General features: G+C 29.1%; 2 protein-coding genes and 1 long non-coding RNA gene across 4 annotated transcripts; all 3 read left to right on the forward strand.

Moving 5' to 3' along the window:
* Window positions 1–3,480: 3,480 nt before the first annotated feature.
* Window positions 3,481–5,836, forward strand: LOC114181326 (heavy metal-associated isoprenylated plant protein 16-like). Of its 2 annotated transcripts, XM_028067754.2 has the most exons (4): window positions 3,481–3,633; window positions 3,735–3,813; window positions 4,681–4,968; window positions 5,630–5,836. In XM_028067754.2, the coding sequence occupies exons 1-4, from the start codon at window positions 3,628–3,630 to the stop codon at window positions 5,638–5,640; spliced, it is 384 nt and encodes a 127-aa protein (XP_027923555.1). In that variant the 5' UTR covers window positions 3,481–3,627; the 3' UTR covers window positions 5,641–5,836. The 2 variants fall into 2 exon arrangements, with proteins under 2 accessions (XP_027923555.1, XP_027923552.1); XM_028067751.2 differs by lacking the exon at window positions 5,630–5,836 and having other exon boundaries at window positions 4,681–5,502.
* Window positions 5,837–14,013: 8,177 nt separating this feature from the next.
* LOC146886634 (uncharacterized) lies at window positions 14,014–14,735 on the forward strand. The gene is made up of 2 exons (XR_014994305.1): window positions 14,014–14,316; window positions 14,476–14,735. It is a non-coding gene; the product is annotated as an uncharacterized LOC146886634 (long non-coding RNA).
* Window positions 14,736–21,143: 6,408 nt separating this feature from the next.
* On the forward strand, window positions 21,144–23,799 carry LOC146886635 (uncharacterized). The gene is made up of 8 exons (XM_085672596.1): window positions 21,144–21,332; window positions 21,418–21,650; window positions 21,732–21,899; window positions 21,974–22,081; window positions 22,176–22,251; window positions 22,324–22,419; window positions 22,497–22,603; window positions 23,682–23,799. Exons 1-8 carry the CDS (start codon window positions 21,144–21,146, stop codon window positions 23,797–23,799), a joined length of 1,095 nt encoding a protein of 364 aa, XP_085528722.1.
* Window positions 23,800–25,138: the final 1,339 nt, after the last annotated feature.

Consider the following 25,138-nt stretch of genomic DNA (forward strand, 5'->3'; position numbering starts at 1 on the left):
ACCACCATAATGCATATTAGTTTTGAAAGCAACCAGAACCAGAACTACTGATTTGGTATTCCCACAATCATAATGCATATTAGTTTTGACAGCAGTAAGAACCAGAATAAAATTGTTGCCAAGTCGTACTAAATAGGATCTTTTTCTATATATGTGAACACTTCTTATTCTTAAAACTCACCAACCTTTTAATATAATAATTGAATATTGTGCATATGTCTAAGCTTTTAACTACTCCTCAGGCAAATTGTGTATCTTGGTTCAAAAATACCACTTTAATGAAAAAAGAGATATGGTAAGCGAGTTTGAATTTTTTATTAATTTTTTTCTATTATTCCTCTACTGTATTTTTTAAATACACGGATGATCATTAATTTTACAAATTTAAATTATATTAAAATTATCTTAAAAATATTAAAAATATTAAAATAATGTATTTTTAATCCTCAGACAATTTAAAAAGATTCAGCAGAACAACCAGACTCATAATATATCTTCATAGACTTAAATGAATATATTCTTGCATTAATGACGACTATCAAACCCAACTAAATATGCTAAAATAATATTTTGCTTTCGATTCAGAAAAGTAGGATGATTCATAAACTGATTATGCTGTTGGCATCTAAATGACTAAAAATCAAGAACATAGAAACATATTAATTTGTGAATACAAGATTTTTTCATATAAACTATTTTAGTCCATCCCTTTCTTTATTTAAGTTGTTTGTGTTACTCACCGATTAGAATTCATATGTTATATCGGTTGTTAAGAATTTAATTATGAATTGAAAGTTTTATATGTGAACAAGATGTTGAAATCTTTTATATGAATTGTTTTTATGACTTATTATTACTATCGATTCTCTTCCATATAAATCTCAAAACAGACATAACAAGCCAAAATACAATATATATTATATATATCACATCTCCTTCGACCATAGTGGACCTGCTTACTCCAGGGTCAAGATATAAACACATTTTATTATAAATTAAAGAAGTATAAATAATATCAACGATTGGAAAGCAGTTAAGACAAACTTCATCATGAGATTAAAAAGATATAGATATTGGATACAAAAATAAATAAATAATAATGTTTGGCGTAGGTTATTTGAATGTGTTTTTTTGGTGGAGAAATTCGAAGCCTAACAGAGTAGCTAACATGTCATTCTCAAGCAGAGAAACCACAATAAATATATATATATATATATATATATATATATATATATATATATATATATATATATATATATATATATATATATATATATATAATATTTATTTATTTATTCTGTTCCATCGACAATTGAAAATCTGTTTGCTCCTACTCACAGGAATGGTATTAGTGTGGGTATTCTACACATATTATAATAAACTAGTGGGTTCTTCAAACCTTATTCTATTGGGATTCTTATTCAAAAACTTCTGAGTCTTTCTCAGTATACACATATTTTTTTCTCATGAGCCTTTTCTAAAAATAAGAGGAAATGTTAACGGTAATATGTTTTTTCATAATTCGTTTTCAATTTTAATAGTTTATTTTTTAAATTTTAATTTTTTTAATAGGTATATTAATATTAACGAATAATAAAAAATAAATTCAATTTTTAAAATAATAAAAGAAAAGTTATCTGTAAATATAAAAATAACACAAATTCAACTTTTTCACCTATTTTAAAATATGATATACTAATGATTCAATTTATATGAGAAATTTCATATTAATTTCTCAGATATGAAAAAATATGATGAATCAAAGAGATGAAATTAAAAAATCTTATTTAAAATGGGATAAATATATCAAATACATCCTCAAAATTATTATTTTTCTAAAAAACAATATCTAAGAAGATTTTAATATATATTTTTATTATATTAGAGAAAATAATTAAATATATATAAATTTTAACGTTTCCAAAAATTTTCAAAATTGTTAGTGAAAATCCGTCACTATTTACATCCACCGATATCCATGAATGAAACAATATGTCTTGGTTTAATATTTTATCCATGAAACAACCTAAACAACATCAAATGTTATTGTGATACAGATTGGACATCTTCAATGTGAAATTCACTACATGTTCATTGTGTAGATAAAGTATTATAGCTGAATTTAGGGTCATGACTCCCATAATTTCTGAAATAAAATCTTTTTCCACTGAGTTTTAAATAAAAGCCAATCAAATCACCTTTAATATGGTGTAACGACCTTGGTGTTGTTCTCACTGTTCTTCACTGCCCCTCCCAAACCGAGGACCGAACATTGATTTGATAGATCTAAGTCGACAAGTTAAGAGGTGAACATTTGAGATCAAGTAGGCAACGCAAGAAGTGTTGGGAAAGTTCCGGTCCCGTAAGAACAGAGGAAAATTTATAGTCAAACACATGTCTCCTAACTATATAAGACTCCTAATAGTGACACTTTTCTCTTATCAAGACCCAAATTCAATGTTAAATCCCCAAGTTATGTTCTGTTTGTCAAGGGATGAAAATGATATATCCAAAATCGTTAAAACAAAAAGAAGTTATTTTCATGTTAAGAATTAAACTTTAATTCTACGGTTTGATCGAGGTGGAATAATAGATCCAATAACAAATAATAAATTTTGTTAGGATAGACTCTAATATCATGTTAAGAGAAATAAGTTTTAGATTTAATTTAATTCTACAAACTTGACTTATAAAGTGAGTTTTATACCCATAATTATAAATTGGTTTTATGTCTAGTTGATGTGATACTTCCAACACATATAGAAAAATACAACCCCAAGGTGCAAAGGTGACAACCTTGTACTGGAAGGTAGCCTTGTGCCGGAGGTGACGGTTGGGTGATTTTTGTGGCTGTAGCTGCTGCAAACAACGGTGACTCCGTGTTGGACGAATTGTGGGAGAATGAAAACAGTGCAACACAACAGAGAAGACGAAATATTATAGTAGAAAACGAAGAGATATTATGTTGTTCGTGTTCTAAAACGAATCGTATGCTACATGTATGTACGATATTATGAGTTTTACTAAGAACTCATAATACTTATTTACAAAAATTTCACTGATTTATCTCCCAGTGAATGTATAAACCACAAGATAGCACTTTGGCCATAAACAAAAAGTCTGAATCAAAAAACTATGATGCAGAATCTTTTAGCTCTAAACTTTAACGTGTAAAAAAAGTTACAATTAAGTTAAATATCTATAAATAATTTCAACCATATAAAAGCAACTAATTAACGACATATGAAGTCAAACTTGAACATGGAATTAAGACATTGAAGAACATAACTTGATTATTAGACATAAAAATAAAATCATGTTGAGGAGTATGAATAATGTGAGTTTTGGTGGACCAATTCCAAGCCTAACCAAGTAGCTAACATGTCCTTCTCAGCCAGCCAGCCAGCCAATTCATTCAAGTCAATGAAGACTTGCATATTCTGTAATTTTTTTTCGTTGAAAAACTTATTTTATAATCTCTTCCTCATATTATTATTATTTCTATTATATAAACCATTGTATCGCTCAGTTCCAAAGCACAAGACAAACACCAAGACACACACCCCTTTGATTTTTGTTTCCGATTACAAGAGCGAGAAGTTGCCTTTTTCATTCAATTTAGCAAACATGAAGGTATGAACCAATGGTTTTAGTTTTGCTTTTCTGTCCTTTTCTTTTCTTTTTCTGATGATTCCTCAAGAACTTTTACACAACAACACGTGTAATAAATACAGCAAAAAATAGTTATCAAGCTGAAAATGGACTGTGACAAATGCAGAAACAAAGCCCTGAAAACTGCAGCACAGGTACCAGGTGAACATCACACGACAATCCCTGTTACGCTTCATATTGAAAGAAGTTTTCTTTCAGAGTCATAAAATAATCATATCATCCATATGAAAACCGTGCTGTTTAGAATTTTATTTGATAACTTTTAATATGTTTATGGAAACTCACAATTCTAATCTTAGAATGAAACGGAAGTTCTCAGAGTTCAGATTGTTATATGAAGAAAGCAAACACTTTGTTAGTTAGCTAATTTTTGCACTCTTTTCTACTGAAAATTAAACAAACTCATCTTAATCTATACTGATGCATATGTTTTTACAGAATTTTCGGAGATAAGTTTATTAAAATGAACAACTCCTAGAAGACTAACTAAGCTTATCCATGTATATGAATTATAAAATGAATACCAATGGAGTGACACAAAAAAAAAAAAAAAGCAAAATAAAAATGAATGATAAATACTAGCTAAGTATTAAGTTAATCTCTAATATAAAAGGGGAGTCTTATCTTAATTTTTATCTCATTATATATAAAATTATTAAGATAGTTCCGCAAATTTTATTTTAATAGGAGAGCCATAGAAAAATATTTTTATATTTAATATTATTTTATTTCACACCAAAATATTTCAATAAAAAATTCTTCTCAAATTATCAATCTTTTTTAAGTTTAAAACTGATGGATTGGAGATGTTCTTAAATTATTATGTGGTTTAAAAATATCATGATGTTTGTCAATCTTTACATATATACCATGTAATTAAATATGATTTGTGTAAATTTGAAATGTGAACTCCATGGTAGAAACCAATAGAGAAATGATCATCTTAGGGCATGTGATTGTTCAAAAAATCTAGATTAAAATTGAGTATATTCGTCTTAAACCTCTCAGGTGTGACTACGGTAGCCTTGGACGGCGACGACAGCGACCGCGTGGCGGTGAGCGGCGTAAACGTGGACATGGTTTGCTTGGTGAACCAGCTGAAGAAGAAGTTCTCGTCGGTGGTGATTGTGACGGTGGAGGATCTGAAAAAGGCGGAGGAGGAGAAGAAAAAGAAGGAGGAGGAGAAGAAGAAGAAAGAGGAGGAGGAGAAGAAGAAGGCGAAGGAGAAGGAAGAGAAGCTGAAGAAGATGTTGCATGCTGCTCTGTGCAAAAAGTGCCGCAGTTCGAGTTGTCACGGTAAGTGTGACGTTGATATCGTGTTCTGCCTTAACTGTGAAAGCAGCAGCTGCAATGGCGAGTGTTGCGTCGTTTGCGTTAAGTGTGAGAACCCTAAGTGCGATGGGGACTGTGACTTATGCTTCAACTGCAACAACTCAAACTGCAATGGTTGTTGTTCTATTAATAAGACTCCTCCATCATCATGCCCGAAGGGGTGCACATGTCACAAATGCTATGTGCCCTATCAACCTTATTACTACCCACCTTACCCTCCCCAAGTAGTATATTATGATTCTTGCCCTGATTCTTGCTCCATCATGTGATCCACCATAGAATTTTTCTTCCTTCTGCACAAAATTACAAACAGAGATCTTCATGCAACCACATGGTTCGACTAGGATATTTGTATTTAGTACGATGTTTCTGATGTTTCTGATGTTCACTCTCTAATCCTGCGAGACACGTTCACGAAATTGTATTTGTTTGTGTTTGTTTTGGATTCGTGTAAATTTCGAAGTTGATTTCTTGATGAACGATATCTCAGTTTGTGTACTTTCTGATATGTTATTAGCTAGGAAATTAAATTAAATTTCTAAATCCAATAACCAGAAGTTAAATTAATTTCCTCAATTGTTTTGGCTTTTATAGTATTTTAATTTTAATTTTGTCTTTTGGGCAGGGCATAAGTAAGACTACTTCTTGGAGTATTGTTGCAACATGCTATAAGACTAAAAGACCATTGCAGCAATCGTGTAAAAAAATTTGGACTTTAGTAATAAATTCTCGTTGTGGATGAATCCTTTTACACGTCTTTTCAAAATTGTAATTTATTTCATAATATTAGTAATTTAATTTAATAAAAAAGTTGTTTTTTTGACTCTTGAGATATTACGTGCATGAACTTGTGTCTAAACACTGCTCACTGCTCAAAAAAGTTGAAGCATTTGGTTTGGCATAAAAAAAGTTAATCTGAAGTCAGAAAACTAGTGACTCAGATTTGATTTACATGTGGATAGAGAGAGAAAATAAAGAAACTAAAGCGAAGAGTTCTTACCAAGTTAGAGTAACATGTGTATGTATATACATTGAATTTTAGTAAGAAACAAAAAGAAAATGTAACTTGAGAAGTCAAAAGAGAAAAAAAAAATATCATATTACAAGTTTCTACGTTTAAATATTAGAAATCAGTTATATAAAATAATATAATAATTAATAAAGATGTCATCCACTAACTACTTGTAAAATGACTCAAATTGTGTCAATGATGACTTATGACTATAAAGTGGATACCAAACTCAAACATAATTTATTGTACTGTCTAAATATATTAAAGATGACTTGTGAATGTAAAATAGCTATACCAAACGCAATACTTTATTGTAATACTAATTGCTTAACCATGTTATATATAGTTGAAAATATTGAGCTTTAAAGGAACAACATCAAAGAAAGAAGATAATAAAACATATGAGAATAATGGCATGCGAAAAATCTAATGAGAAAATGTTGTCACAAAATTAATTAGATGGTTTAAACATATTCAAGGAAGAAACACGTGAAATACTAATGAACGTGTTGATTATATATATTTTATGTGTTTGAAAAGATGAAGAGTAACGAAAATCGCATAAAAGAATCTTTATCTATCAACTAGTAATTAATCTTAATTACTATAGTAGGATAGGATTTACTCTTCTTCTTCACAAGTTTAATTTGTGTAATACTTTTAATTTCTTATTTTCGTTTTCAAAATGTCGATTTAAATCTTTTAAATAATCTTTTATACGAAACCTATTAATCAAAATATCATGTTCATTTTGAAATTATTTTTTTCCAACTTTTTTTTTATCTTTTAAAAGGTAATAATACACCACACCGAGTCTTCTAAATTTGGTCAAATTTTACATTTTTTTAAATAATTTTTATTCCAAAATCATTTTAAACTTCAAACTATATGCGGGAAGAGTTTTTTTTTTCTCAAACATAAAGTGATAAAATGACTTTAAATTTTTTTTTTTTATCAGTAAAGAATTAAATTAAATTAAAGAAAATACTTAAGGGGTGCTCTAACCCTTATACAAACAATCATGAACAAAATGATGTTCTAACATAGCTTTACATTCCAATAAAACATAATTTTCAGCCTGAACCAAACCCACATGTACCATCTTTGTGACTCTCAATCATAGATTTGCATCTCCAGCAGATAGAATTTTCAACCAGGACTTGATTTACAATCATAAAGGGAGATCAATATGTAAGCATTCCTTTATTTAAGCTTAAATTGTTATTGTTATGGTCGTTGTTTGAATACTTAATTAATTAGATTAATTATGTCTAATGAAAAAAAAACTTTGTAATCATCAATTGGCATCCTAGGCCTTTTGCTTTAAAAGTCAATATATATATATATATATATATATATATATATATATATATATATATATATATATATATATATATGTTAGGAATCCAAGTGTGAGTCTAAGTCCCACATTGACCAGAAATGAGAAAGTAGAACACTATATAAGAATAAAGACCCATAAACCCATTGCCTTAAGGTTTTGGGTTGAGAGTGGTGTCAATATCTTATGTGGTTAGGCTCAGATCTCATTGGTGTTGTTCTCCCCAGTGAAACCCCCTCTGTAAAACCTGACAAGTGGTATCAGAGCCGATGGTTAATACCGGCTCAGACGAGTGCAGTATAGTCCTAGTATCGAAAGTCTTCCTGGCAAGAGCCCCTGATAAGGGTTCCAGGTAAGCTATATATATATATATATATATATATATGATGTTAGAAGGGGGAAGTGGAAACTTAGTTAAACTCTCACCACCATTAACATGAAATATCTTATACAAAACAAAGGCCATAAACGAATTGAAAGAGAGTAAATAAAACTGAAAATTAAATGAGTAATGTTTTTTTTTTTTGGGTAAAAATAACATGCATTGATCGTGCAAATTAACAACATTTTTGACAATATGTGATTTAAATTTTTAATTGATAGTAATCTAACAAACATTTTATATTTTTTACTCGGTAATCATTTTTCGAAATCCGTACTGTATAGTATATAATAAAAGAAAAAAAAAATAGGGAATCAAGTGGGATGAAAGTGAAGGATTTGTTTTATATTTTTTGGCTTTAGCAGTTGGTGGGTATACCCTCTCATGAGGGACCAAAGACTTCACCAGCTTCTCCACGTAACGTATTATTATTATTACTACTACTTATTATATCAAACCATTTCAACTGTCAAATAGTGTTATTTGGAACATTGGAATGATATTCAATTATGCATTAGTTTCACGCATTATTCTATGTTATCACCTTTTGTTCCATATAGGAGAAAAAGTCATTGCCTGGAATACATATAATTAATATTTCTTATTCAGTCTTTTTTTATTCAGATATAATACTGAATTCAATTCACATCAATGATGCCATAAACTAAAGTCCAACAAAAACATGAAATAAATAAATAAATAAATGTCTTCGATGTTTTAAAAAATATTTTCAAATTAAAACATTGTGAGATGGGAATAAAGAAAAAATGACGTAAATAGAGAGTGAAAATAGAAAGAGGTTGTGTGTAGTATCATCGAGGGGAATCGTGAAAAAGGAGACGAAAGTGTTTTGTAAAAGAAAAATAAAATAAAAGCATTATTTTATTTCGAATAAAATAAATAAAAGTGGAGTGTATATAGCTATAAGGAGAACCAACGCTATTTGTTTGTAGTTTTTTATTCTTGAAGTGAGACACAGTTGAATAGAAGATAGCAACATGTTCATCGTACCTGGGAAAACGGGAGATGGAATCTAATTAATTCGTTTGCAACTATGAGAAAAATGTAAGTAACGCTTTAAATATTTGTTTTGTCGTGTTTGCATATAGGTGTCTCACGAATGGTTGGGATTTTTTTGAGATAAGGAATCAAGGGTATGATTTTTTTTTTTTTATTAAAATTGGTATTTTCTCAATATTTTTTTTATGGTAATTTAGTATTTGTTTTCTTTGCACCATTTTGTAGGTATTGTGTTAAGAATCCAAGTGTGAGATGGTTAAAATCGGTTCAGACGAGTGCAGTATGGTCTTTGTATTAAAAGTTTTTCTAGCAAGGATTTCAGGTAATCGTGTCCCGTTAAGAAGAACGACAGTACATAAGAGGACAGAAAAAAGAATACTCGTGATTGGGAATGTTTTCACTAAAAGGAGAGTGTACCAATGTGTGTGGTCAAAGGAACTCACACTTGAGGGAAAGATTGTTAAGAATCCAAGTGTGAGTTTAAGTCTCACATCAGCTAGAAATGAGAAAGTAGAACACTACATAAGAATAAAGACTCATAAACCCATTTTCTTAAGATTTTGGACTGAGAGTGATGTTAATGTCTTATGTGGTTGAGCTCAGATCTATCATTGGTGTTGTATCTCCACAGTAAAACTCTCTCTCTAAACCTGACAAACTAGACTCATTAAATAAAGAAAAGTTATACTTTAATTCTTATATTTAACTCACATTCTTTATTTTTGTCATGATTTAGTGTGACTTATTAATTTTTTTTTAAAAATAAAATAATGATACATTAATTAATAATTCACATCAAATTATATCAAAAAGTAAAAAATATAAATCATGAATTATAGTATCATTCTACTTTGATATTTTTGTATATGAATCAACTTCTCTTATACGATTTATCATGCATAAAAAGAATTCCCCTTTCCAAATTTCTAGATTTGAAACTGGGAAGTTGGCTTTGAATTAATGTCTATATACTGTGTGAGGGGAAAAATACATTGTAAAATGAGACAAATTGCAGCACGTGCAGGGCTTGTCCCACCATCAAATGAATAATGACGCGGATGTAAGGGCACCTTCATTTTATGGATTCACATGCATGCAAAGTCTTTTCACATCAAACATGCAACAAAAAATATTAATGCTAGAAAATGCATTCACTTGTCCTTTACAACTTCATTGACTTGTTCAATTCCCTCAACCAAGGATAGCAATAATGGAACCCTCTATATACATATTTTTATTTTCAAACTAAAATAAAACTTTATATAGATATATTTTTTTAGTGTGAAATTAAAAAAAATAATTATATAAATATAAAAAGTAATCAATGAGAGAAAAAAAATTGTAGACTAAGAAGAATTTTTACAATAAAATCAAAGTAAAAGCTAAAAAAATAAAATTATTTTATGTTACATAATAAACTAAGTAATTATACACTTGAATATTTAAAATTGATTATCAAACATTTTTATGTGACAAAAAAAATAATGAATAAAAATATTTCTAGAAAAGACATAATGATTAAATATGTTCGATAAAAACAATGGAGGTAGGGTTAGCAATGTAGGTGGTGTTATGAAAGGAACGTTAAAAAATCAAGATGAATGAAGCAAGGAGAGATTTAACTCTTCAAAACTTGTCGGTTGCTCATTAATGGAAGAGGAGGAAGGTGAAGAAGGTGGGCTGTTCCTATTTTTGTCTTGGCCCAAAATTGGTCCTCAAAAAAAATTAAAATATTTCATAAAAAAAGGTATTTGGAAAATGTATTTAAAAAATTATAATTTATTTAATTATGCAATACTACTTTCTTACGGTTTATATATGTGTCATTTTAAAATTGGTGTTAATTGAGAAATATGAGTGCTAACTACAATATTATAAATATCTCACTATAAAATTTGAGTATTTATAATGTGTGTTGAGTTGAGATATTGTCTCTGGGTGGGAATAAATTAATGTCGAGACTTAAATAAATATGTATTAAATATAAAAATGGAAAAAACTTGAAAGATATATACTAAACACCTTGAAAGATACTATACAAGTAAGTGAGATTCAAGACGATTAGATTAAAAATAGTTTGCCCCAAACTATAGTGGAGAAAATTCAATCATCTAAAAGATAAATTCATTTTGAAAGAAATTTGAAGAAAAATATTGAGGATATTAAACACTGTGAATCGAGAAGCAATTGTAAAAGTGTTATTAATTAAAAAACAAATCATGACATGTGTATGTACGATTAAGTAACATTGAAGTAAAGTGAGAGTAATAAAAATTTATATTTTTAAAATGTTTACTCTCAATTTTTTCCCCGTATAAATAGAACGTAGCAAGAATTTTTAAAATTTAAGAATATATCTGTAAAAAATTTACTTTTATAAAAACACCATGACACAATAACTATTGCAGAGTTATATTCCACTATTTTTTTTCAATATTCTACTTTTTCCTTTTATTTAAGGTTTTCTATCTTGTTCTCTTACTATTTTTATTTGTTCGAAGTTATCATATGTGTTATGTGAAGTCTTCTTTAAAACATAACCAAATATATATATATATATATATATATATATATATATATATATATATATATATATATATATAACTGGAGATTAAATTATTCATATTACTTTAAATATAATAATAATATAGTTAATTCATATATTTATATCATTTAAAAAATATTAATTTATTATTTAATTAAAATTACAATTATGAGTTTAGAGTCGCGCAACAATTGTTAAACATGCAAGAAATCCATTTTTCCTTATAAATATAGTTTGTTAAACTTGTATATGTAAGAAAATAGAACTCTATCAAATTAAACAGAATTCATGATTTTATTCTATAAATAAAAGTTAGGTTGAGGGTTTGCGTATATATTTTTCTTACTTTATTTGGGTTTTCAAGAGTAAAGTATGATTCTAAAAATAACAATATACTAAATAAATTTTTTCAAAATATTTTTTAAAAGAAAAAATAAAATAAGTTTATACATGAACGAAAAGTAACTTATTTGCAAGTTAAAAAGAAACGAAAATGTAAAAAAGTTGAATGAAAATGTTTTATAAATTAATTGATGTGTACGAGTTAATAGTATTAGGAAAATATAATATAATAATTTAAGAATACTGAAAAGCCAGCAATACCATATTTTACTAGTTTTTATGTTCAAAATATGTAACATCTTTTAGTAGTTCAAAGATGACTATTATTAGGAATGATATTAAGACATTAATGGTTTATGATATTAAGTACAGTATTCCATTTTAATTTTTAAAGAAGTAACATAAAGTATTTCAAAAGAGAATTTATTAAGGAGTGACTTATATATAATATCATAATTATAAATGTGCTAAAGGTTAAACTAGTTTTGCAAAATTTTTATACATTTATTTTTAGTTTAATTTTTTTTTATCGACAAAAAATTATTTTAAATTAATAATAGAACACTTTACACAAAATGAGATAAAAATGTAGTATATTTTCAAAATTTGTCAAAACATCAATAAAATTTTCACGTAAAAAATTAAGAGATTATTAATTTTAAGTCCAGCAGTTTAATTTTTCTTTTATCAAATAGTTACCTGCATCAAACATAAATTTAAAGTCTAGTTTCATTTGGTTCAATTTTAAATTATTAATTTAGAATATGAATTCAATAAATTTAATATTAAGTATATTAATTTTTATTAATTTTTACAAATTTTGTTATTACAAATTTATTAAACAATTTTAGTACAAAAACTGTTAAAATATTTAATGATAAAAAATATATTGTTTTTTATTTGATTATAGTTCCTTAGAATAAAATCTTCCCGAGATGTAGGAATAACTCAGATTTTGTTATATTAATATTCTAGGCATGATTATAATCTATGATCACCATATGTTATATTTTCCTTGAGGGTAATCACATCCAAAATTTAATGAACTACCACTCTATTTAACCAGAGATTCAACGCTAGTTGAAACTCGTTAATCTTTTAAGGATTAAATACGTTTTTGGTTTCTCAAGTTTAAGTGAAATTTGGAATTAGTTTCTCATCAAATCTTTTGACCAATTTAGTTCTTCATCTTTAGAAATGTTAGTCCTTTTAATCAAATTTTGTTAAGTTTATTTGAAGTTTCAAATGTGTTTTATGATAATATTTGAGTTAACATTCAAACGAAAATGAATCAAACAATGTAAACAATTCAAATATTATCATGAAATACGCTTGAAACTTTAGATAAACTTAACAAAATCTTATTAAAAGGACTAAATTCATATATTTCTAAAGATGAAAGACGAAATTAGTCAAAAATTTCGAAAAGGGACCAATTCCAGATTTTACTGAAACTTGAAGGACCAAAAACATATTTAACCCATCTTTTAAAAATTCCATTCTATCAGAACTGCAGAAGACTTGTTTCCATTTTTTCCATCAAAATTTCTAAATCAAATGCATGTTCTTGGTTAATTTCATTTCAGGCAAATAGTCAAACTCCACCATTCTTTTCTTCTAACACATCCATATGGTGTCATCTCCTTACACCACAATCAAGGTTTTTTTTTTTTTTTTTTTAATCAGTTTCTTTGAGAATCAGACTTAGTCAGACCGTACCTTCTCAATAACTGGGGCTTTAAATTCTTTTTAATAATATATTTTAATTTTAGTCAAATGATTAGGAATTTTGTAGGCGTTACCACTTAATTTCCTATCTTGTAGTTTTCTTTTTCAGTCTGATAATTCAAATTTATGGTCCAACCAATATGAATAAAGAATTCAGGATCCCTCTGAAAACTTGGCTTGAAAATTTAAGTTATTTTTTTGAGGAATTTCACCAAAATTTGCGAAATAAACTGTATAACAAAACAAAAAAAGCTCAAATTCTCAATTGTTACTGCAATTATTAGTATCAGAAATCCAATTGTTCTTTCTCCGTTCTCTTATATATTTCCATCAACCCTATTGTGCATTTAAAAATGCAAATGCAAATAAGGAAAACAAGCTTGTTACAAAGAGAATGCAAAAGGTTTATGAAGTAAATAAAAAAGTTTACAATATTATTAGGGTTGACAAAAGTGTAACTGTAAAAGAGAAATTGGAACAGCCTGGAGGTAAAATGAGGAACAGTTTCATCATTGTTATTTACCATTGACAATTTACAAAGTCAAAAAAATATTTTTAAAGCACCATGCTTAATATTTCTTGGATCAGGCACCAAAAGTCAAAAATAATCAAAGTTTCTTTATTCTGTTTTCTCCCAGAAAATTCCAATAACTTCACAACACAATTATTAATTTGAGTTATATTTTCTGTAGATATATCATTGAAAAAGTCAAACATACGACTCATTCTCTTCCATAAACAAATAAAGAAACATCGACTCCATTGCTTCTATGGCACCTATAAATTTCATGACTCTGAAGCAGTCTGGTGTATGAATTTGGTTTTAGCTAACATACAGTGAGAAATGTCTGGATTATGCAGTGTTTCTTCAATATCAGTACCTTTTCTTGTTCTGCTAATAATCACCTTCCCTTTCATTGCACAGATTACTACGGTTTGTGCAGGTTGGTATATATTTTCATCCAGAAATAATTTTTTAATATTTAAATTTTGATAATTTTTTCTTATAATATGATATATCGGTGTTATTTTCATCGAACACAAAATACAAAAATTTTGTTGAAAGAAATTGATAACATTCCGTGATTTTGCTTAATTTGCAGAACTGACGATGAGAAAATTGGGTCCTATGGCAAGTCCACCTCCTCCACCCAAGCTTGGCACGCCATATAAACCTAGTCTTCCACCTCCTAATAGACAACCTCGTCATCCTCCATCCATGCCCTAACTGTTTCCTGTTATTTCATCTTTGCAAAAATTAACATTTGTATTTTCAAATAAAAAAATAAAAGTGTGAAAAATTCTAGTGTAAAAAGATTTCTGGTGTGAAAGTACAGTTATCAAACAATAAGGATTTAAAGTAGTTTGGGAGTTGTGAACTTTTAAAGTTTTGTAAAATATTTTTTAAGGAGAAAAAACATTTCAAAAATCTTATTATGCATCCTAAACGACTTGGTCTAACATTCTTCTTATAAGAAAGAACAACCAGTGTGAATATAGCTCTGTTGCAAGACAAGAAGAACTACCATTATCTAATAAAAATCATTTTATATAATAATTTTCAAACACTTTCTAATGTCTATGTAGGTTAAACTTGTATCAGCAAGAAAATCTAAGTCTGTCAATAGAAAAAAAAAATAGTTTTTTTGGGAAGCATACTCATAATAAGAGTATAAATAAAGTACAATATAAATTTAACATCTTTTTACATCTTTTTCTACAAACTATATCATATTGGAATTGTCGACAAAGTTATAATTGGAATGAATTTAACAAAGCGAAGCAAAATTAATATATAAACAACTCTAAAATCACCGAAACCTAAAAAATCATCTCCAAAAAATGTAAATCAACCTAAAAGCAATAATATGATATAAAAACATTTTCACAAACTATGCCTAATTACTATGAGAATAGTCTTTGTTATTGTGTATTAATTACCATTGTCTTTCTCTCTAATTAAGATACCCTCAATAACGTGGCAACTACTACAAAATTATTGATTGTTAATATGTTTCTCTCTTCTTCTTTTTTCCATTATTAAATCGTGTTTTAAAATTTCAACAGGCACAAACATATTCAATTAATCAGCAATAACACTCTTTTAATGAATATTTATGTATGAACAAGAAGAGATATTAGAGTGAAAAATGAAATAATTGGTGTTAATGAAGATATTGATTAGTGATGACAATGGGTCAGATCCAATATAGATAATGTATACCTGTTATCCGACCAGGACAAAAAAAATATGCACCTACTATCCATTGGCTTACATGTTGGGTACTCATTTAAAAAATATCTGTGAATTTTTTAAAACTCGTGAATATTCATAGATACTCGCATACCTGCGAATATTTAAAATAAAATATATTTTATAATTTTTTTACATAAAATTGAAATAAATTATAAATTATAAAAAATATAAAATATAAAATAAAATAAAATTTAATTTAATTTTAATTAAATTTAATCTAATAAAATAAATATTTTATTTTATTTTTAATTAAATTTAACTTCATAAAATATAAATTAAATTTTAATTTTAATTTTTTACAGGTACTAGTAATATGATACTCATACTCGATCCATTTATAAATGAGTATTAGAATAATCGTTATTCTCTATCTGTGAATAATAAATATCCATGGGTACTAACTATTGATCATGATTTTATTTGCAAATATCTACAAACATGTGTTTTTGTCCTAGAAAATTCATACTCTCTTGTTTTGAAAATTGGTTTTGATCGGAGAACTAAGTAACTTAAAATGAAATTATAAAATCTACCTATAGAAAACATATTAAAGAATAAAAATAGGATTAAAAATTGGTTATACTTGCTAAAATTAATGAAAATTTCATTTAAACTGATTCAATTAAAAAAAAAATACTTAGTAGTATATTATTTAAAAAATAAATAAAAATTAATTTAAAGCACTATATAAAGAAAATACACTATTTGATATCTTTTCTGTATCATCTTTTGCTAAATAATTTTATTTTTTAATAAATAAAAAATAATTTATTTTTAATAAAATAAGTAATTAAATAACTTATCTTTATTTTCAAATAACTAAATTGTTTTTATTTTTAAAAGTAACCACTACATAACTTTTTTACTATTTTTTTCAAAAAATGTATACATATATATATATATATATATATATATATATATATATATAAATTGTATTATTTTTATATTTTTCAATTAATTACTTATAAAAATAATAAAATAATATGATTTTAATATAATAAAAAAGTAAATATACGAAACCGAATGTGTTTGCTGATTACACTAGTGTAAAATTAGTTTTTTATACCTATATATTATACCTGTTCAAATTTATTAGACATAAAAAAGAGAGACCATAATAATTTTATGAATAATATGAATTTTTTTATTCCTGTTGGACTTAAAATAGGTATAAAAAGTGATTCAGTGACATTTTAAAAATATTAAATAAAACTTTTTATAATTGTTCTAAGTATAATAGGTATAGAATATTCGATTTTTCATTTAGCCTTCCCACTTCTCAGTGATGTTTCACGTTTCCAAAGCTTCCCTCTTTTTTTCATTTCCATTTACTCCCAACATTGGGTCTCATTGTTTCCGTCCAGTGTTGGCCTGTTGCTGCTGAGGTCCGTTCCCGTTTGTCGTTTGGCTTCGCCGTTCATCATCCGCCGTTCGCCGTTCACCGTCCGTCGTTTGCCCTTCGCCCTTCCCGTTCGTCGTTCACCCTTCGCATTTGCCATTCGCCATTCGCATTCGTCGTTCGCGGTTCTGTCATCATTTGCGTTCGCTCCTCCATTGGAGTTGATCTCCTCTGTTCATGTTTCGCACCTCCATTGCTGTCACATTCAGGCAATATCACTATTCTCCTATTATTTGTTGGGTTTGTTGCTTTTACTATGTTTGATGTTCCCGTTTTTCCTATTTTTGCTTGGTTAGGTTGTTTTTGCAAATAATTTAGGGTAGGTTGTTTCTGCAAAGAGCTTCTATGGATTGAGGAAAAGGATAAAAGAGGTACGTAACTGGTTATTATCATTCCACATGTTTTTATCAAGATTTCTTGCGTCTTGTGGAAATAATAGTTAACATGATTTTAGATAAATGATTGCTTTTGAGATGAAATAACTTTCAGCAGCAGATATTATGTAGGATGACAAATGTTACACTTGGTTTCCCCAATAACTTGCCACTTGATTTTAAAGTGCAGAACATGAATTACCAAATTGAGTTTAGTAAGACAAATAAACCTACATTGATCATGAACATCTAACATTGTCATAGTGCTTATACTTACTTTTTCATTGATGAAAGGCTATCTACACTACACTCCATCCCTGTCAGTTTTCAGTGTTGAAAGATTGCTTCCACTTTCTCTTGATTCTTAGTTGTTAAACTTTATTAGGATGTAAGTTTTTAACTCATTTTTCATTAAATCGGGTTGTTCGCCAAAAGTCCTGTATACTATTTCTGGAAAAGCCACCAAAATGCAGAAGAAGTTGTCTTTGTGCATCAGTTAAAACTGCAATCTTCAAACACAGAGTTAACAAAAATAAGGACATTGGAATCACTAGGATTAATACAAGACAATAGGGATAGAGGAGTTTGATTTTGTCCACCCACCCAATCTCTCATCTTTCAATCCATCTCCATCACTTCTTTTTTTCTCTTTTCTTTTGTTTTTCATGTCCCTATCCATTTTTCTCCTCTCCCACTTTTTGTTTTTTTATTTCCCTGTACGAACTAATGCATGTCACATTATTCTTTTCATTTTCTTCACTTTTACTACCTCTTTTCTTTTATTCAGAATCTTTTCAAAAACTAAATTATCATTTTTACTAAACCCTCTCTAGTAAGAGCAAGTCACCTTTTTCACATGGTAGGACTGCTATCACCGAATTGGTACAGTCTATATTTATTATATCTAACCATCAAAGTTGAGATTATATCTAACCATCAAAGTTGAGAACAGTGACAAACAGAAAAGGAGTGTTGCAGACAATTGTATAAAAGTATTTGAAAGATCGCGGACTTGGACTGGTGTATTGATAGCAGCTCGCTCAATATGACCTCTATGGTAGCTATGATCTAGGTCTATCTCCGGAAACCTCCAGGCTCGCCCTAGCAATGTGTGCACCCTTTGAAATTCATAAGCTTCCTTTTTACGTTCTTCTTGCCATTTCAACACTTCTTTTCTGTCATTGTACCAAAGGTCAACTGTTCTCCTAGTCTCTTTCACAGAAACCTGAGAAAAAACTGTGTAACTTTGTTTGGAAAACCAAATCAATAATGAAGGGACTTGTAAACTATTTAAGCCCTTCACAATAAGTTACAGAATTCAAGGTACCTTCCAATCCCTTGATAGCCAACTGGAGTCTTTCCATACGCAATTGAGAAGTTGAGCATTTTGGCTTTTCTTCTTTCTAAAGCAAAGGCATCCTGAAGTGAAAAAGAAACGTAATAGATAAATGGCATGCTGTTTTAGGATCGACCAATGAGCAAATGGTTATATTTTGTTTAAATATTGATTTCAAATTAACTGTGTATCATGCCTGTGTTCTCATAAATTGTTACAGTTGAGATAAATAAAAGAGACTATATTTTAGAGTAATCGAGACAGCTTGAAAACTCCACTCATATGTTCTCATTTATATTGATAGGATTCTGACACAATGTGTATAGGGAAAATCATTGATAGATATTTAGGTACAAAGATAGGTATGACTAATAGGTACTAGCATTTTCCCGATACAACTACTTCCTAACTATATTTAATGCTTAGGATATAATGCTTAGGTATGACTATATATTGGAACACATCCGATAAAATGGAAAAATCATATCATTGAATTATTTGTATAGTCATATATAATTAACCTTCTTTCTTTACTTTAGCTTCAAAGGGTTTTGGCATTTTAATTTTTTACTTAGGCAATGAAATTATGAGCAGTGTATTTTGTTGACACATCAAATCTAATTAATGAGCTCAGTGTATGTTTTAATATTTTGATGTTTGTACTTCAATTGCAAAGTCTTATTCATTTTTTTCTTTGCATGATATGTGAATAATAGGAGGTAAGTGGCATGTAGGATTTATGTGTGTATGGTAGCATGCAGTTTTTACCTAGAAAACTAGAAATGATCACACGCATAATTGTGAATTTTGTCCTTATTTTTGAACCTTATCTCATATGGCTTCTTGCCACTTTCTTTTCTTCTGTTCCATTTTTAAGAATTCATTTATGTGAATTGTTCCAAAGTCAAATGAGATGTTATGTTATAATTAATGGTGTAGGGTGAGTTCACAGATTGGACTGCGTGTTTAACTGAGTTCACAATGGATCGGAGTTGGATAAATTTTATACGCACAACAAATGAATATGAGAATAGAGTAGAACAATTTCTTGAATTTGCAAATATGAATGTTCCGGATAATAATGGAAGATTCTACTGCCCGTGTGTTAATTGTTTGAATGAGAGAAAACTACCAACTAACGTTATTCGGGAGCATGTTCTTTGTGACGGTTTCTTAAAGAGCTACACAAAGTGGATATGGCATGGTGAATTGATAGACATGCCAAGTGTTGATGTGTCTGAAGAAGAAGAAGAAGTTGATGTTCATGCCATGCGTGATGACCACAACGAAGGGTTGTGGGAGAACATTCTAACTTGACCCATTTATTTCTGTGCCAATAAACTTGTGTGTGTTATTGGTACGTTTTCTTCCTGTTCACTGTTTAAAAAACTATGATTCATGTATATTTTGGATTAGTTGAAATATTGAATTTTAAGCATTTTTCTGCTTTCAGGTAACTTTTATATTCTACTTTTTCTATATTGGAGAAGTTTTGATTTGAAGCCATAACCTAATATCCATTGCTTTCAGGTAACTTTTGTATTCTACTTTTTCTATATGATTCTTCGAATATTCTTCTTCACATGCTAAATCCATGAATTATTCTGAATTATATCAGACAGTCTTTATTGTTTTGTTCATGGCTGTCAGAATTGTATGAATTAACAATTCGATTTTTAGAATAGATGTGATTCTTAAATGCAGCGAAGCAGATTTTAACATTGCTTGAATTACACCAAAATTTAGATTTGGGGTTTAGTTAATCTAATTGAATCCAAATTGAAAAATAGAAGAAACTAAAGTAAGATGATATTTATTGCTTCCAAAAGGACAAAAATAGAAGAACCAGCATGATCAGTAATGCATGAAACTTGTGAACCAGCACTGAATTACACGCTGCCATAAGGGAGTTTTGGGTGGGTGCTCATTGCTCAACTGGGTATGTTGTGAAAGCAGAACATGTTAAATACATTATTCGGAAGTGATTTTTACGAAAGAACATGGTATACATTTAAAGAACATGTTAACTTTGCTTCCTTTGCAGTTTTTTTTTTATATTTTATTTTATACATGATGTGTTGTTTTTTATTTCTACATACCAATAGTAAAATTTTACTATCACCAAGAAATTTAGATTCACATATTATATATTATACCAACCACTGGTAAGCAATACATGCTAATTATAACCACCTAGTACCTTAAAACACAACCTATTTGTTAAGCCATTTTCACTGATTAATTCTCCTCTGTCATATACCTAAAATAAAAGCATCCATCTACAACAGTTGCAAGAATTTAATACGATATCACACATATTATAAGAATCCTTTGCATGTATTTGTTTTAGCCTAATTATATTGTCTTATTTATTTTACAAATATTATTTGGTTACCATAGGTAAAATGTATGCATTGGGGTCAACCATACATCATGCTACCATTGCAGATGATATGATGAGAGTAGTGGTTGTAGATGTTCGAGATGCTACTGCTCGAGTCCCAGTGCCCACTCAAGAGGTTAAGACAGTGGGGCAGGCCCCTGGAAATTTTATCCTTTGGCCAATTAGATTAGCAAAAGTAATTGCAAAGGAGGTAATTGTCCTTACTTGTTTTAATTATGCATGTATTTACATCGGTGTACACTAATGTTATTTAATACTTTAAATATGTATAGCAGATTAGAGTACAAGAAAAGGAATATGTGAATGAATCGTTACCACAACCGACAATTCTAGAACGACTTGGTGCAATGGCAGCGACTATCGCCTTGCAACCTATACAATTGGAAATGCCTCCCCAAGCCATAAATAGGACCTTCAACACCCCTTTTTTTATATGTCAAAAGGATATTTTTGAAGTTCTCTCTGGCACTGATATGTTATGTATATCAGTAATACAACTTTGGTTGTTGTAAGTAAACTTTTATTACTTTTATGAAGTTTGAATATATTCAATATGCTATTCTTATATTATTTATTTTCAATGTTTAAGGTATTTACATCGTAGATGCACTGAGAAGAAGAATGATCACATATATGGATTTATTGATCCTATTGCCATTCAAGGTGTTGGGAATAAAAGTGAAGAGGTTCAAAAGTACCTATTAGAGGCATTTGATGTTGGGAAAAAAGAAGTGTACTTAGCGCCTTATTTGCAGCAGTAAGAATGTCTTTTATACATTAAATTATATTTATGTAAAACTTAATTGTATATAATGGTATTTGAATCTGTAGGGGTCACTGGCAGTTGCTGGTAATTCTTCCTAAGAAGTTTGTTGTGGTTCTTTTGTGTTCATTACACAAGAAGCCTAACACTTTGAAAATTAAAAGTACATTACAAGCGTAAGTTTTTTTTATTAACTTATTTTGTGTTATATAATTTCATTATACTAAGCTCCTTATTAGGCACAATTTTAATATACATTAAATTTTACAGAGCGGTTGAGGCTCATTCCAGGTTGCAGGGACAACAAATCAGTTCTAGAAAGAAGTTGCAGTTCATTGCACCCACTGTAAGTAGTTAATCTTCAAACTATTGAAATACAATTATCAAATTTATGATATTATATGAATTTAACTTGTAGTGCTCACGTCAACCGGGAAGCTATGAGTGTGGATATTATACCATGACGCACATGCATAGAATCATATCTGCAAACATTGTTGACTCCTGGGATATGGTAATATGTACAATTTATAAATCACATCTTAAGTATTTATCTCTAAAAGATTGTTGACTCAACTATTCATTGTGTAGATTTTCAATGACACATCTCCAATGAATCAAGGAGTCTTGAAGGAAGTTCGTGAGCAGTGGGCTTCGTTTCTTTTAAGTGTTTCTTTTAAGTGTTTATATGAGATGATGTTAGGTGTTTTATGACTTATATAGTAATTTGTTTTGGAGTGGTATTATATTTCATATAAACATTAGATTCTATTTCATGCAAATATTAGATTGAATGAGATTTGTTTTCTGGATGTTTTGGGTAATTATATACAGGTTTGGTATATGGTAGGAAGCATAAACAAATTTTCCATAAAAAATAATAAATTACTTTTTATACCGGTTGAGGTCATACTTGGTGTAAAATATATAACTTTTTATACCGGTTGAAACTATAATCGGTATAGTAAGTCGTTTTTTTCTTACATAACTTTCCATTTTCAAGAGGACTTTTTATACCGGTTTTAGAAATGGTATAAAAAATAATTTTTTATACCGGTCATGAAACCGATGTAGAAAGATCAAACCTTCTATACCGCCTACATCTATACCTATGCTAGAACCGGTATAAAAAGCCTTTTTTAACCGGTATAAAAAACCTATTTTACACTAGTGTTAATAATAAATATTGTTAAAATTTTAATTTAAATACATATATTTAATTTATATATGTATTTTAGAAGTTAAGCTGATTATTGTAACAATTTTATAATATTGGTTTAACTCCAATCCAACTGAAGTTGAACTATTAGACCTTGAATGAATTGGCTTAATCCTAGTAAGAGAAACCAAATAAAAATGTATTCAAACAAATTAAAAAAATTATAATTAAGTTTAAAAAATTAAACAGTTTACTCCAAATTTCTCCTATTTTGGACTTTGTTTTTAAAAAAATGAGTTTAAACTTGGTATACTATTTTGGAATCTGGTTCTCTTTTTAAGGAAAAACTAAAGAAAACACATTTTCCATAAAAAAAAGAAGAAAAACTCTTTTATTAGCTTTTATAATTTTTTTCGCTGACTTATTTACACAACACCCCTTCGAAAATACCATTTTTTGGTAACTTCAGTTTTTTTTTGTTTTTTTAAAAAAAAAAACCTACAGTATTAATTAAACACTCTTTAAAAACACCGTGTCGGATCTGCAATTTTTTGAGCCATATATAGGTGTTTTCGTAAGTAGAATGATCACATATTTGACTTTACTTTTTGTTGTAGACTAGCCAGCCATGGCCCACCCATCATTGAAGCAGCATTTGTGAAGGGAAAAAGGAAGAAGAAGAAGTGTTGGTCTATAAATTGTGTTGCAAATGAAGTTGAGAGCATGAAGGTGTGATTTCTGAATCTGCTATGAAAATGGGTGAGACAACAAAATCCATTACCTTTGTTGTTGTTGTTCTTCTTCTTTGGTCTTCCATGGTTAGCTCAGACATCATTCCAGGACGTATTCAAAACAACCCTATGATTCTCATCTTAGAGACAATCAAAAACATTGTCGGCGACATTGAGATTTCTGATGACCCATTAGGCTGTGATCTCTTAGATACTACACCGATTAATGCCACCGTTTGCAGTGCACTAGACGTTGCTGCACAAAGATTCAATTCAACACCACAAGCTATCTTCAACTCTTCACTCACCATTTGTGGACTCAACACCACGCAACCCTTTTCATGCAACTGACCCATATGCATGCATGGACATCTACATCCATCATCATATGTATTCTCACACCTTATATATATATATATATATATATATATATATATATATATATATATATATATTTCATGTACTGATGTCTACAGGTTCTTGATTAGAGTGAAGGACGTGATCCTGTTACCGTTGATGCATTTATGCACGTACGAGGCATGCCAATGGATACAACTATATATATGTGATATTACCAATAAACGTCCATGCTTATGATACATTAGTCAATCAATAATATATAATGGTATACAATTGATTCTGCTGGCTTTTTAACTTTGCCTGTGATTCTCCATATATGCATGTGCCGATGAATAAAAGAATTAGTTTTTAAATTGGTTTTTGTATAATTAATTAAAGATTAATTTAGTAACAAATTTATTTGGTAAAAAAACTTAGGTATCTAATGTTAGTGGCAAATTTAGAGGTCAATTTATAATAAAAAATATTTTAATTACCAATTTAGAGATTAATTATAATTTTTTGAAACTAATTTAGTTATCAATAATTTTTAGTTTATAAATTAGTATCTATATTGGTCACTTGTGACTAATTATTTTTCGTCACTAAATTTTGTCATTATTTAAGGTTTTTTCTTGTAGTGAGGTCTCTAAATGAGGGGTCAAAAAAGAGTTTAAGTTCCCAAAGCCCCTCTCAAGTGGGTTTGGGTCAAGGCCATCGTGGGTTTGACCCACTAAAATACTTTAACAATATTTTGAGTTTGAGTCAAAAATTGAGTCAAGTGGTCTTGGGTCGGCCTAAACTAAAGGTTGAGACTGGACGACCAGGTTGGACCGGACCAAAGACCGAGATAGTTCGGGCTAGGTCAAAGGTCGAAATGGGCCTTCTTGGACCGATGACCAAGACAGGCTAGCCTGAGCTGACAACCGAGACGGATCGACCCGGGCCAAAGGTTGAGATAGGTCGGATCAATCCCACTGTCAAGATGACCCGATTCAAAGGCC

Source organism: Vigna unguiculata, chromosome 4 (assembly GCF_037176805.1).
Source record: "Vigna unguiculata cultivar grain cowpea cultivar isolate G323 ecotype 2 chromosome 4, ASM3717680v1, whole genome shotgun sequence".
Taxonomy (NCBI): Eukaryota; Viridiplantae; Streptophyta; class Magnoliopsida; order Fabales; family Fabaceae; genus Vigna; species Vigna unguiculata.

What these genes read in the sequence shown, in the direction of transcription:
- LOC114181326 (XM_028067751.2), top strand. An exon ending in AACTGCAGCACAGGTACCAG is followed by an intron (nt 3,814 to 4,680) that starts GTGAACATCACA and finishes TAAACCTCTCAG; the next exon opens with GTGTGACTACGGTAGCCTTG.
- LOC146886635 (XM_085672596.1), top strand. Translation starts at nt 21,144, where the DNA reads ATGTATGCATTGGGGTCAACCATACATCATGCTACCATTGCAGATGAT. An exon ending in TTAGCGCCTTATTTGCAGCA is followed by an intron (nt 21,900 to 21,973) that starts GTAAGAATGTCT and finishes TTGAATCTGTAG; the next exon opens with GGGTCACTGGCAGTTGCTGG. An exon ending in TGCAGTTCATTGCACCCACT is followed by an intron (nt 22,252 to 22,323) that starts GTAAGTAGTTAA and finishes TTTAACTTGTAG; the next exon opens with TGCTCACGTCAACCGGGAAG.